The sequence below is a fragment of the Acinonyx jubatus genome, chromosome C1 (assembly GCF_027475565.1).
Source record: "Acinonyx jubatus isolate Ajub_Pintada_27869175 chromosome C1, VMU_Ajub_asm_v1.0, whole genome shotgun sequence".
Classification (NCBI taxonomy): domain Eukaryota; kingdom Metazoa; phylum Chordata; class Mammalia; order Carnivora; family Felidae; genus Acinonyx; species Acinonyx jubatus.
The window spans coordinates 33,714,757-33,728,739 of record NC_069381.1 but is presented as its reverse complement, the minus strand read 5'-3'; the positions used below and the strand labels follow the sequence as shown (position 1 = coordinate 33,728,739).

At 54.8% G+C, this 13,983-nt stretch overlaps 1 protein-coding gene and 1 long non-coding RNA gene across 14 annotated transcripts in view; one reads left to right on the top strand and one right to left on the bottom strand.

Annotated features, from left to right (window-relative positions):
* Positions 1 to 13,983, bottom strand: part of PTPRF (protein tyrosine phosphatase receptor type F) — an 88,053-nt gene that overhangs the window by 55,011 nt on the left and 19,059 nt on the right. For all 11 annotated transcript variants that reach the window (XM_053212831.1, XM_027059436.2, XM_053212812.1 and 8 more), the window contains 2 exons: positions 9,224 to 9,369; positions 8,915 to 9,056 (listed from right to left, as the gene is read on the bottom strand). In XM_053212831.1, coding sequence (XP_053068806.1) covers positions 8,915 to 9,056; positions 9,224 to 9,369 — 288 coding nt within the window. The remainder of the gene's footprint in view (positions 1 to 8,914; positions 9,057 to 9,223; positions 9,370 to 13,983) is intronic.
* Positions 2,034 to 12,267, top strand: LOC113599392 (uncharacterized). Of its 3 annotated transcripts, XR_008294448.1 has the most exons (5): positions 2,034 to 4,940; positions 5,378 to 5,726; positions 9,742 to 9,965; positions 10,271 to 10,425; positions 10,796 to 11,402. It is a non-coding gene; the product is annotated as an uncharacterized LOC113599392 (long non-coding RNA). The 3 variants fall into 3 exon arrangements; XR_008294449.1 differs by lacking the exon at positions 10,796 to 11,402 and adding an exon at positions 11,863 to 12,267 and having other exon boundaries at positions 5,378 to 9,965; XR_008294447.1 differs by having other exon boundaries at positions 5,378 to 9,965.

Genomic DNA, 13,983 nt, shown 5'->3' with positions numbered 1-13,983 from the left:
GCGTCTCCGTGCACACGCAGGCACACATCGGCACACACGTACACAGGCTCCCTGGGGTGGCACCATCTGCAAGCCTGACCTCCTCCTCTGTGCATGAGAGTTGGGCCTGGCCTCACCCTGTCTCTGAATACAGACACCTAGAAACATGCACAGCCAGGGACCCACAGAGATATACATGGCGAAAGAGACAGGTGCAAAAATAGAAACCTCCACACGCGTATGGAGGGGCACCTGCAGTGACAAGCACCTGTGGAAACAAGACTCATGCAAGCAGATCCAGAGGCAGTGCACACAGGCACTCCACACACATGTGGAAACATGCAGTCAGAGATACACGTATGCTGAGGCACGTGTACCCAGAGACACGGGAAATGCAGAGACGTGTAGAGAAACACGAAGGAACGTCATGAGTAGCAGGGCAGCTGGTTCCCCCAACCCCGGTGCACTCTAAGGAAACCAAGGCCACCTTAAGCCTTGTCCCTGAGGCATCTCCATCCTTTGCAGGGTTGGGGCCAAGACACCACCTATCAATTCAGATGCCTTCCCCAGACCTACAGTCTCCCCGTCTCCCAGCTTCCAAGCAGTAAGCGGGGGCCTAGGGAGCCTTGGGCCCATCTTCCTTCACAGCTTTCAGTCTCCATTTTCAGCTTTTTCTGAGAGAAAACTCCCACCTCTTGCAGCACTCGGATTTCATCAAACTTGGCATCTTAAAAGCCTGTTTTGTTTTTGAATCTGAGCTGTTTGGGGCCTGTCAGCAGCGAGAGCCCAAGAGTGGTAGTGAGAGCGGAGAGCAGCCGTGGCTCCCCCTCCTCCAGGGCTTCCCTGGCACCTCACACCACCCTACTCAACCTGGTTGGTGAGGCCTCAGGGCCACACACACTCAAGTGAATCCTGGGCTGTCCCTGAGCACACACCTCAGCAGCACTCTGGCTTCCCGGGCCCTGGCCCAGGCTGGACTCGGCTCCTGGGGTTCCCCCACCTTGGCCCTACTCCAGGAAGATTCTTTTCATCCATTTACCCCCCTAGGTTCAGACCACAGACAGCCTCCCACTTACTCCTCAGACCCCCGCCCCCCCCCCCCAACTGCTTCTGGCCAGCTCACCAAGGTCAACCATGACTCCACGAGACTAAATTCAAAGGGCACTTCTCAGTGTTCATCTCGCCTGACCTCTCGACAGCACCCCGCCCCACTGACCACTCGCTCCTCCTTCACATGCCTGTCTTCTCTCCATCCCCGCAGCCTCACTCCAGGTCTCTCTCCTACCTCTCAAGCCCCTTCTCACCAGATTCCCAGGGACCACCCCGCCATGTGCTGCCCCCCAACATGAAGCATTAGCCAGCTGGGGCTCCATCCGGGCCCTCTTCCTCCCTCTTGGCTCTGGCTGCCTGAGATTTGCCATTTCTCAGCCTTCAAAACTCCATTTCCAGAGGTCCCTTGAAGTGCTGGCGAATCTGCACAGGCCTCCTGGATTCTTCCGCCTGGATGCCTACACACGCCTGATACAACAGATTTCTAACTAGACTCGTTGACTTGCCCTTTCAGACCTGGTCTTGAATCATAGAAAATATTACCACCATCTACCTGGGCCCAGAGCCATAACCCAGTCTTCCACCTCCCCAGTTCCATAGTAGCCAGGCAGGTCACCACTCTTTCTCCACTGCTTGTAGCCCATTCTCCCTTCCTCCCCTTCCTGCTGCCTGGGTTTAGGCCATTACTGCCTGTAAGGCTGCCCCAATCTCTCGCTGGTCTTCTTTCACCCTGCTCTGCACCCCCAGGGACCTTTCTGAAGCATACATTTGGTCATGTCATTCCTCTGATTAAAATCCTCTCTCCCCAGGCAACCAGAGGGAGGCACCTTACTAAGGATGGAGACTGCACACATGGGGGCATTTAAAACCTCCAACTAGGCTAGCTATTCCCAGAGCTGCTGGGCTCCACTCTGTGGTCATGAGTCTGTGGGAGAGGGGAGCCAGCAAGGAAGCCAAACACATAGTAGGGCCTTGTAAGTACCTCTGAGTGCAGGAGTGCGGGGGCGCAGGGGAGGTGCCTACTGCCTGTCTAACAGAAGAGGCAAGTGTACTGCCTATACCACAGGAGGACCACTCAGAAGGGAGTCCACTTGGGCCCTTGGAGAAGGATCAAAACCAAAGAAGATGGGGGATTCTAGGTACCAAGAAACCCAGAGCCTGACCTTAGGCCCTCCTGGCAGTGCCCACCTACCTAACACCTCTCCCAACCCCATGCCTAGGGCCCAGAACTTTCCAGGAAATGGCTGCAGAGCCTCATGTCTGCGGGGTCCCAAATGCTACAGTGATCATGATGGGGGATGGGAGGTGTGTGGAAGGATAGGTCAGAGAGACCACAGTCACTGGACCAGAAAAGCATGTAGGTCATGCATTGGCTGTGAGGGGAGGGGCAGGAGCTGGCCTGGGTTCTAGGGCTTCTGTGGCTGCCAATTAGGGTGCCAGGTGACAGGCCCAGCTTCTGCAAAACCAGCCTGTTACCCAGACACCTATGTAGGCAACAGGGAGAGGGCACAGCCTGCCACTTGGGAAGTCATCCTCTGCCTGTGGTAGCTCTTTATCCCAACGACCCCAACCCCAAAGCCAGGCCTGGGCCAGGGGCAGGGAGGAGGGTGGGGCAGGGAGTGCTGACTCCCTGGGAAAACACCCACCCGTCCTGAAAGCAAGCTCCCTTCAGGGTCTGCTCTGGGTCCGGCACAGCCCAGGATCTCAGGACAGGGTCATATGTTGCTCATCAGCCCTCTTGTCCCTGAGGCTGTTTCCAAAAGGACTGAGTATGGGGGTGAACAGTGAGGGGGGGCGGTCTCAAGAGGTCCTTCATCACCCCACAGGTCCCAAAGCCAGCCAGGGTCAGAGCCGCTGCAGAACCCGAGGGTCCAGGCCCAGCAGCGACTGACCCCCTAACCCAGTCACTGTCCCACTTGCCTAACGGCATCCCCTGAGCCTATCACAAAGTAGGCAAGACCAGACACACTCCATGTGTGGCACCTGTGGGTGGTATGGTTCTGGTCAGTCGACTGGGTGAAAAAAGGTGAAAGGCAGCCTGGCCTTGGTAAGAAGAGGGGAGGAAGAAGTGGGGTCCCAAGGTCTGGGCAGGATCTCTATCTGGTGCACCCTCCCTCCTGGCCTGGCTGCACAGGAAGTGCTGAGGAGCTACTGTACTCGAGAACAGGTCAGCCTGACCACTCAGTCCCGCGTTCATCCCTGTCCAGCCGTCCTGCCTGCCAGCAGCTCTGAGCAGGGAACCCGTGGGTCCGAGAGACGATGAGCCCAGATGCAGCTTCTCTGACCATCCCCCCAGTGTCAGACCGACCCCCACACATTCAGCTCAAGATGCTTGTTGCCCACCACACCCCACACACACACTAATGCGTGCACACACAGACACTGCATGGTGTGGAGTGTATACCACCTACTGTATACACACCCCCTACAGTGCTCATGGGCACACAGGCACGCACACAGGCACACACAGTCCGCTGCGCACCCCGTGCTGTACATGTAGCACATAAGGCACACACCCGCTGCGTTAACACCATGCCACGCACCTCACACAATGCCTTACCCAGGCACACGGGGCACCCACAGCACACGCAGGGTGCCTGTCATCTGCTGCATCCATGATCACAAGGCAAACGCTGCCACCTGCACTCTGAGCCGGGCCCCTCCGGGACAGAGTCAGAAACAGCCCATTCCTGTTCTTGGGCTCACCCGCCCCCCCCCCAAGTCCTCCACCTCTCCCCCCGCCCCTTCCATGGCCCTCCAGAACCTACCCAAGTCACCAGGGCCCTGCCCACATCTCTGCTGTCTGGCCTCCTCCGGGGCTTTCCTGACCACTGTCCTGCCTGGCTTGGAACCCACTGGCTCAGCTGAATCGTAACCTCCAGAATGAGCTCTAAGACCCTCACTCCCCCCACCTCCTGGAGGGAAAGGCCAAGAAGCAAAGCCTGCCTCCCCTCCCCCTCCCTCCAGAGGGAAAATGTCAGATTCTCTGTCTCAGTGGCGGCAGCGGGCGGGTTGGAGGGGGAGTGATTCAGCCGCTGCCTCAAGAGTGCGGAGTGAGAAGAGCTTTTCCTGCCATTACCGGGCGAGGGAGAGGCTGGCGCGCTAATGGCTTCAATTACCACTCAGACAGGAACACTGGGCGGCAGGGCCCTGTGCTCGTCACAGCCTGGACAGGCTCACCCCCAGTCAGCTTGTGCTGGGCACCCCTACCCCGTCCACAGCCATGGGTGTGGGGGGAGGGCAGGCAGCCGGCTGCACACCACAGGGCAGCTGGGGCACATTGGGCCACACCTGGTCACACGGGGAGTGGCAGTCATGTCGGGGAGCTGGGTGCAAAGGCCGGGACCAGGGAGAGGCTCAGGGAGCCTTAGGCAGTGTGGGGTGTTTCCCGAGCCACGTATGGGGGAGGCTGGGCCTGTTGCGGAACAACACAGGACAGGGGGGAACAGGACCAGACTCGCAGGCCTGGGCTCCCTTTTGGGGGTACACCAATTCCTCCCCTGAGCCAGGTCGCCGCAGGCGGCCCTCAGCCACTCCTCTGAAAAGCCCAATGCGCAGTAAGCATGACCGTGTACTGGTGCTTTTGGCCTACATGCAGTGTGTGACACCGGAAGAGGACTCCACTCTTATTCCTGTCCCCCAAACCAGCTTCATCCTCACCCCAGGCTTCCTGAGAACCTGTGGTGGCCTTCCGGATCGGCCCTGGCTCTCCTCCCAGTCACACTATCCTTTCTCCCTGCTCCCTCCACACCCCCCAACTTTCCAGGCCTGCACAGGAGGGCAGGGAGGGATGGGATGGTCGCTGTCTGGGCTGCTTCCTCCTGGCCCCACCTCCTGGCCCCTTTGAGGCCTCCTACTCCACTCCTTTCTGCCAAGCCAGGAGCCTGGTCAAGGTTACACAGACCAACACGGTAAGTCAGCATTTCATCTTCCTGGATGGGTGTTTCAGGAGGAGGAGGGGCTCAGAGCTCCGCCCTCACAGGGGACAGGAGCACAAGCAGGGCAGGGACCTGCCCCACACTCACCACGGACCTCATCCCACAGCCCAGAAACACAAACAAACCCCAGACCCCTGCTAGAGAAACCTTCATTCAAGAATGCCCCTCAGGACGGAGGGGGTCCCTCCAAGTCTGAATCCCCTCACTTTCCGAGCCTGAAAGACCAGCTGTATCCTCCCCAATCCTTTAAAAAACAAAGCTGTCCAGGGCAGTGGTGGGGTTAGGAGAGTGCCCACAAAGGAACAGGGGCATAGGCAGGGGCCGGGGGGGGGGGGGGGGGGCGGGAAGTGGAGAGGGGTGGATTTCTCTTTCAACACTAACCCAGAGGTCCTCTTTCTTCAACATGACAGTCTCAGAAGATGCCCTCTTGGGCAGGAGCCACAGTTCTGGCCCTTCAGCCAGATGCCTGGATGCCAGGGTAGGACAGAAGGCTCCCCGCTGGGGCAGATGCCAACAGGAGGGAAGGCAAGGCTGAACTACTTGTCCCCTGGTTAGAGGACAGAAACTGAGCTCAGGGCACTTGGCAACGAGTGGTCCTGGCCCAACGCCTGTCCTCTGGGGCCCTGCTCCACAGGGGAGTCCCCTCCATGGGAATGGACCATGGGGCCGCATCACCTGGATGATGCCATGGGAGCCAGGTACCGCCAGGATGTACAACTTCCAGCACAATAGCAGCTACCGTTCGCTGGATCCTGCAAGGTACTTTACATCATATTCAATCCTCCAAATCAGCTTGGGCAGTAGGTATTACATCCCCATTTACAGGTGGAGCAGATGAGGCTCAGAGGCATAGTTACTAGTCAAGGTCACAAGGTAAGAGAGGAAGTGGTCTGGAGCCCCTGCTCTTAACCACTGTCTTCCACTGCCCCTCTAACCTGGAGTTCCCCCCATCCCTCACCACCCACAGGAGACACACAGGCACAAGGAAGTTACTGAATGGATGCATGCAAACACATAAAGCCATAGCGTAAAAATGGCCAATGTGAAAAGATGTTCAACTGCTCTTGTAATCAAAGAAATGCAAATTAAATTGAGATGCCATTTTTTGCCTATTAACTTGGCAAAGACTTTTTTTTAATGATAATTCCCACTGCTGGTGAGGATATGCAGAAAAGAGGCCCTCTTATGCCCTGCTTGGTGGGAGTGTAAACTGACACAATCTTCTGGAAATACTGAAAGGCTTAAAAATTCATGTGTCCTTTGATCCAGCAATTCCACTTCCATGAATCTAGAATAAGGAAATAATCAGGAAGGTGAACACATCTGATCTGCAAGAAAGTGTATAGCGCTTTATAAAAGCAAAAAAAAAAAAGGGGGGGGGGGAACAATGTATGTGTCCAACAATAAAGGAATGGCCAAATAAACTAAGGTACTTCATGTGATACCTACAGCCATTAAAAATAATGATACGGAATATTTAATGGTGAGGAAGATGTTCATGATGGGTTACGTTAAAAAGTGGTCTACAAATGAGGGGCACCTGGCTGGCTCAGTCAGTGGAGCACATCACTCTTGATCTCGGGATTGTGAGTTGGAGCCCCACGTTGGGTGCGGAGATTACTTAAAATTTTGGAGGGGCGCCTGGATGGCTCAATCAGTTAAGCGTTGGACTTCGGCTCAGGTCATGATCTCACCGTTCAAGGGTTCAAGCCCTGTGTCAGGTTCTTTGCTGTCAGTGCAGAGCCCACTTCAGATCCTGTCTCACTCTCTGCCCCTCCCCCGCGCGCGCACGCGCGCTCTCTCTCTCTCTCTCAGAAATTTATTTTATTAAAAAAAATTTTTTTACTGTTTATCTATTTTTTTGAGAGAGACAGAGACAGAACACGAGTGGGTTAGGGGCAGAGAGAGAGGGAGACACAGAATCCGAAGCAGGCTCCAGGCTCCGAGCTGTCAGCACAGAGCCCGACATGGGGCTCGAACTCACGAGCTGTGAGATCCTGACCTGAGCTGAAGTTGGGCACTCAACCGACTGAGACACCCAGGCACCCCCCAGAAATTTTTTTTTAAATAAAATCTTGGGGGAAAAAAAAGCAGTCCACAAATCATTGGGCAGGGCATGATCCCACTTTTCTTATACAATTGACCCTCCCACAATACGGTTTGAACTGCACAGGTGCACTTATATGTGGACTTTTTTCAATATGGTACAGGACTATATTTAAATGTATTTTCTCTCATTTTCTTTTAAGTTTATTTTTTTAGTAATCACTACACCCCATGTTGGGCTTAAACTCACAACCCTGAGGTCAAGAGTTGCATGCTCTACTGACTGAACCAGCCAGGCACCCCTCTCTCATTTTTCTTTTTTTATTTAAAAAAATTTTTTAAGTTTATTTATTTATTTTGAGAAAGACAGAGACAGTGTGAGTGGGGGAGAGGGAGAGAGAGAGGGAGACAGAATCCCAAGAAGGCTCTGCACTGCCAGCGCAGAGCCCAATGCAGGGCTTGATCCCACAAACCATGGGATCATGACCTGAGCCACGCCGAAACCAAGAGTCAGATGCTTAACCCACTGAGCCACCCAGGAGCTGCTCTCATGATTTTCTTAATGAGATTTTCTTTTCTCCATCTTGTTTTATCCTAGAATACAGTATATAGTACATATATAAGAAATGTGTTAATTGACTTTTATGTTATTGGCAAGGCTTCCAGTAGACCATAGACTATTAGTAGCTAAGTTTTGGAAACGTCAAAAGCAATATGCAGATTTTCAACTGCTTGGCAGTGGTGGGGAGGGTTGGCAAACTAACCCCTGCACTATTCAAGGGTCAACTGTATATATAATGCCTGCACAGAAAATGGGCAAGGAAAAAACCAAATGTTACTGGAAGAGGCAAAATAACATCTGATTTTTACTTTTTCCTACGTGCTATTTCATATTTATCGAATTTTCAACAGCCAACAGGTATTGTTACTGCAATTTTTTTTCAAAAAAGGCAACAATCAAGGCTCTATTTTGAAAATACACACAGACATATTCAGACTGATGAATCCATTGTGGCTGGGGACTGATCATGTCACTCCCTAGCCCGTGGCTTCTTACATCCCTAGGAAAGTGTTCAATTCTTAGCCTGGGCCTGTGTGATCTGCCCTCTAACCTCCCCAGGTCCATGCTGAATGGTTTCTCCCCCGGCTTCTCTCTGTGCCCTCGAGCTCCACCCATCCCCCAGACCAAACTGAACTACTCAGAGTTCCATGAAAATTCCCTTCTCTCCTCCCTCTGGGCCTTGGTATATGCAGATGCTGTTATTTCTGCCTAGCCCCCTACCCCAGCTCCTACTTATCCTTAGGACTCAGCTTAGATAACAGCTCCCCCTCCTCTGTGCTCTCCTACCCCCCTGGCTGCCCCCAGGGGACTTACTGGAAACTATATCAAGGGCAGGGCCCTGGTCAGATGCCCCCTGGACTTTACAGCAGCATTAGGGAGTATTTGTGAATGAATGCAGCAACCATCAGGTGAGAAGACACTAAAATCCACCCACAGAGTCCTAGCCTCCAGCCTAGGGCCCTGGTTCATAAGGGAACACACCTCTCTGAAGCCCACTGCCCCACAGGACAATCAGATCCACCGCTACAAGCCAAGTAACCCAAATGATACATAATTGCAGCCCCACACTTCAAATCAGACCTCAGACCCAAACCCTACCAGAGCAATGCCATGGCTCAACAGGATATAAAGACACAGCTGGCCTCGGCGCAAGCCAAACAATCCAGGCCAGATCCAATGACCATCCCTGTCCACTTCTGACCTTTGCTGATGCCAAGATGGCCAGTTTTCCTTTCTGCCAAACACACACCCGCCCATGGCAGGGACGGGGCTGGCTGACTGGCTCTTCCCACACGTCATTCTACCCACCCACCATGCCACGTTCCTCTCCAGCACGTACCTTCGAGCACTGAGAGCTTGGCACTAGTGTTGATCTCTCCCAGACTGTTGGTGGCCGTGCACTCGTAGATGGCTTCATCTCGTTGCGCCCGCAATGGCTGGATCCGCAGCACGGATCCTGCCCCATCATCAAACTCAATCACCTGCCAGAGGACAGACACAGGGTCACAGTCTGCTCAGGATCAGACATCCTCCCACCTCCAAAAGGCCCCTGAGGAAGAAGACCAAGGAGAGGGGATGTAGGACCAGACCCCAGAATAGGATAGGCAGACCCTGAACTCTGCCAGCCCCTTCCTACCCAAGGTCTTACCTCAAAGCGCTGGGAGCTGACTTTCTTCCCCTTCTTCATCCATGTGATGCGTGGCTTGGGCTCCCCTGTGGCTTGGCACACAAAGGAAGCCACTCCTCCCGACAGCCCAGTCTGGTCCTCAGGGACTTTAATGAAGACAGGTTTACCTGGAGAGATGGAGACACCAAGTCACCATGACAGTCACCACCGACATCACCAACACTCCGCAGGTGGCAGACATGGGGGGGGTTGTGTGTGTGTGTAGCAAGATCTATAAAGAAAATATGAATAGTGACACCTAACCCTTACACAGTGCTTACTATGTGCCAGGCACTACTCAAAAGAACTGAAGTATATGAGGTGGGTGCTATAATCACATCCGCTTATAGAGAAGAAAATCAAGGCACAGAGAGGTTAAGGGATTTGTCTAACATGACACAGCTGGTTAGTGGCAGAGCTGAGATTTGAACCCAAGAGTCCTGTGTCTGGAGTCCATGCTTTAACCACTATACTACTCTCTGTCTCCCATCCCCCATAAGTTCCAAGCAAGAGGACAAAGGCATGCTGAGTGCTGCCTGGAAGAGTCCCAGCACCTCTCAGACTGGTCCCTCCCGCACTGCTCTCCATCTGGGGGATGGTACCTCCATCTACCCCAAGGCTCAAGCCAGAAACCGTGATTCCTCCTCTCTCAGCCCCCACATACCAGCAGTCCTGAAAGGCCTAGACATTCCACCTCTTTAAGTGTCTCTGGACGTCTTCCCAGGTGAATGCTTTCCTGTAAATCTGCCCCGCCCCCACCCCCACTGACTTGGCTATTGCCTTCTGATAGCCTGTACATCTCCCCGGCGTGTCCACTGGGAGGTGGGGGAGGGGAAGGAAGAAGGGGGCTCAGACACTGTACTGTCATGCCCATATCACCTTGGTACACACACCAGGGCTGACCTGGAGCACCTGTCCCTATGAATCCCACCCCCTGGCGGGGGTCACAAGACCAGAGAAACCTGCTTTTCATTAAGATGTAGCAACGCCTCGTTAATCCTGACAGAGGATCCATTTCCTATTAATCAGGCCAATGAACAGCTCCAGAAAGGCTAATACCGTGAGAAATGACCTTTCAGACCACCTGCTCAGTACCAATGAGCCCAGGCCTGACCTGATCTCTGGCACAGAAACACGTGTGTGCAGTGATGACCATCCATCGCTAAGCACCCATTCCGCACCAGGTACTTTATCTCATTTAGTCCTTCCTCGTTGTTATCCCCAGTTTACAGGCCCAGAAAGGTGAAGTCACTTGTCCAAGGTCACACAGGCAACGAGTGGCATTTCCGAGGCTTGAATTCAAGCCTGTCTGACTCCCAAACACCTGGTACAGAATAGTGGGGCTTTATGAAGACCAGGGTCAGTGGTGTGCTGGGGGAAGCCGGACCAAAGAAGGTGGAGGGGTGAGCGGGGATGGTGAGAAAGTGGAGAGAAGAGTGCAGTGACCACTTAAAGGAGACTGGTTGTGATGAGAAGCCACAGAAAGGATGGCACCTACAGGGGGTAAGGGGTCCAGGGAGGCTTACATCTTGGTTTCTTTTTTGATTTCCTAAGACGTGAAAGACAATGTTTAAATGCTGCTGGGAAGGAGGAAGCAGACAGGGAGAGCGTGCCGACCCAGGATCCAGTGGACAGTGATGGGTGCAGTCCCGCAGGAGGGGAGGGTCCGGGGACCAGCGGGGTCAGCAGTTACAGTGTAAGAGGGCTTAGCCTTGCAGCGAGCAGGAAGGGAACCACTTTATCCAGCACCCAGGGGCCCGGCAGCCTCTGCAAGTTTTATGTAATTTTTACGCAAGTCACTCATCATCTCTGAGCCTCTGTTTTCTCATCTGCAAAATGGTGCCAGGGCCCACGGGTCTGTGTGGACAGAATGTGATGAGGGCTGTCGAGGGCGTGCACAGGCATGACGGTTGGTGGGTCCTGCGTGGGAGGCAGCTGCTGCTCTCACTTGAAGTCTTAAAACAATGATGTGGGGGCACCTGTGTGGTTCAGTCAGTCAGGCGTCTGACTCTTGGTTTTGGCTCAGGTCATGATCTCACAGGTTCGTGACTCGAGCCTCATGTTGAGTTCTACGTTCAGCGCAGCACTTGCTTGGGACTCTCTCCCTCTCTCTCTGCCCCTCCCCTGCTTGCTCGTGCACGCGCTCTCTCTCTCTCTCGCTCTCTCTTAAAAACAAATACTTCATAAAGAAAACAAAACAAAATGACGTGGGTAGTAGTATCATCTTCATTTTAAGAGATGAGGAAATGGAGGCTCGGAAGGTTAAGTAACAAGTCACACAGTGATGGGGGGGTGGAGCTAGGGTTTGATTGGTGTTTCCAATCCTAAGCTCTTCCTGCAGCACTGAAGGCTCCCTGGAGGAGGGAAACTCAGGCCTCCCCACCTGACTGCTTGCGGAGTACTTAGAGGGGGTGAGAGCAGCTGGGCCCGAAGAGCCAGGGGCAGCCTTGGTGGGGAAACACATACCCTTGGTGAGGGTCAGAGTGGCATGGGAATAACGTAGAGGGCCTAGAAGCTACAATTTGCTCCCCATTTCCTCTGACTGCGCCCTGAAAGAGGCTCCAGACTCTCCCAGTCTGCCGCTGTCCACAGAACATGTCCCTGTTTGCCGGTCCTTTCAGACGGGGCCTCCTTGGTCCTCTCGGACAGGACTCTGCCCACTCAGGATCCACTGGGTGTGCACCTCCCCGACACCCGAGGCCCTGCCGACAGCAGCTCCATGATCTCCTTCTGCACTGCCACTACCTTAGTCCAGATGTCACCTTCCCTTGACTGAAGATGAAGATTCGGCCAGCCCAGCAAGCTGCGTCCCTGCCTCCAGTCTAGTGTCTGGTCAGCAGCCCAAGTGAACCGCCCCTCTCCTCTGACCAAAACCCTGCAGAGGCCTCCCACTGCTATCAAAACAAAACTTCAACTCCTTTCAGGGTGGACAGAGCCTCGCCAGGTCTCTGACCCTAGCCACTCCCCACCCGCCCCCCACCCCAGTCCTGGCTTCCCAGCCCCCCGGAGGCGTGACGTTCCCTGTGGCCTCAGGACCCTTGGAGTAGCTGTTCCTGCTGCCACAAACCTTTTAGACATCCTCTTCACCCACAAACTCCTATTTACCTTCCTGATCTCAACTTAAACATCATTTCCTCAGAAAACCTTCCTTGGTCTCCCTGTCGCCGTCCGATGCTCCATTAGCTCAGTTCCTGGCTTTAAGCTCTCTCGTAACTCTCCCCGTCTCTCTCACAGCACTGCTCACAGTTTGTTACATAGCACGTGTGTGAGGTTATTACTTTTTCTACATTTGGGGGGCGGGGAGTATCTGGTTCACAGCCGCTTCCTCACCCTGCTTTGCTTCCTGCCCCGTCCCAGTTGCCCGACCCAGTTCCTGGCACACGGGGGTGTAGAACAAATGAAGGGGTGACCTGACGAGGGAAGGCATGCCTGCGGAGGATGGAGACCGCAGCCCCTCACACGCCAGGGGGAAGCCCGCTCCACCAGGGAGAGGAGCCCAGGGTGGAAACCCTCCTGGAATCCTGCCTCAACGTGTCCGCAGCAGAAAGCAGAGGCTGGAACCTGCTGAACCGGAATGGCCGGAGAACGCGCCTGGGGGTGGGGCCTCCCCACCAAACAAAGAACCAGAAGCTGGGGAGGCGAGCCAGGTCTGGGTCACGAGAGAGAGAGAGAGAGAGAGAGAGAGAGAGAGAGAGAGAGAGAGAGAGAGAATGGCGAGGAGGGAAAAGGCCAAGGAAGTGTGGAGGCTGGATGGTGCCCAAGTCCTGGGGCCACTGAGGAGGCAGAACCCTGGAAGGCTGGAGAGAGGCCAGTGCCCCGCCCAGCCCACCCACCCACCCGCCTGACTGGCAGAGCCTCCTGAGCTCCCCTCCTCCACCAGTGCTAGCAGGCAGGGCAGGCCCCTCCCCTTACTCAGGCCTCACCCTCCTCTTCCTGAACCCACCCCCACTCCCACCCAGGGCCCCTCACCCAGCATGACAGTCAAACCCCACTACTCCAGCTCATTGGTGTCCCACAGCCCTGCCAAGCCCCTGCCCAGGCTTTTGTTCACCAGGCCCACCTCTGGGGAGCACAAATCTGACCAGGTCTCTTCCCAGCTACAAACCCTGGGCTGATTTCGGTCTCCCTACTCCCCTCCCCACACTTGCTCCTGCTAACCTCTCTCCAGGTTCACCTTTCCTGACTCTTTCAAAAGAGAGCACCTATCATGGGCCAAACAGTGTGCTGGGACACCGCTTGGCTCTGGTGGGCTGGCTACCCCCTACCCAGACCTGCCCTGACAGGCCAGGCCAGTGGGTACCTGCTTGCCTTTGCGTGTGCCCTGCCCTCTCGTGCACCCCACGCCCAAGCCTGTGGGAGCCTGCCCTGCATCCAGCAGCCCTCTGGGTTTCCCATTCCAGCACTGGTAACAGCTACACTGACTGATTACGTCCCCAGACACGCTGTCAAAATCAAGCCACTAGACCACTCTTGCCAGGTGCTGACTCAGGTGCTGCCTGGTGTTCAGTGGGGGTCTGAAGAACTTCAGAGACCACATGCCAGGAGGGGCCTTCTGCCCCCACCAGAATGTGGTTCCAGCGCTCCTCTGGACCTTCCCCCCTTCTTCACTGCACGGAGGTTGTGGGCCACACAGCAATTTGGGCAGCAGGTCCCAGAGGTAAGCCCTTGGACACTCTCCATTCAAGCAGGCCACTGAGCCCATGTACAATGGGAATGAGTGGCCAAATAAAGGAAACGAGTGG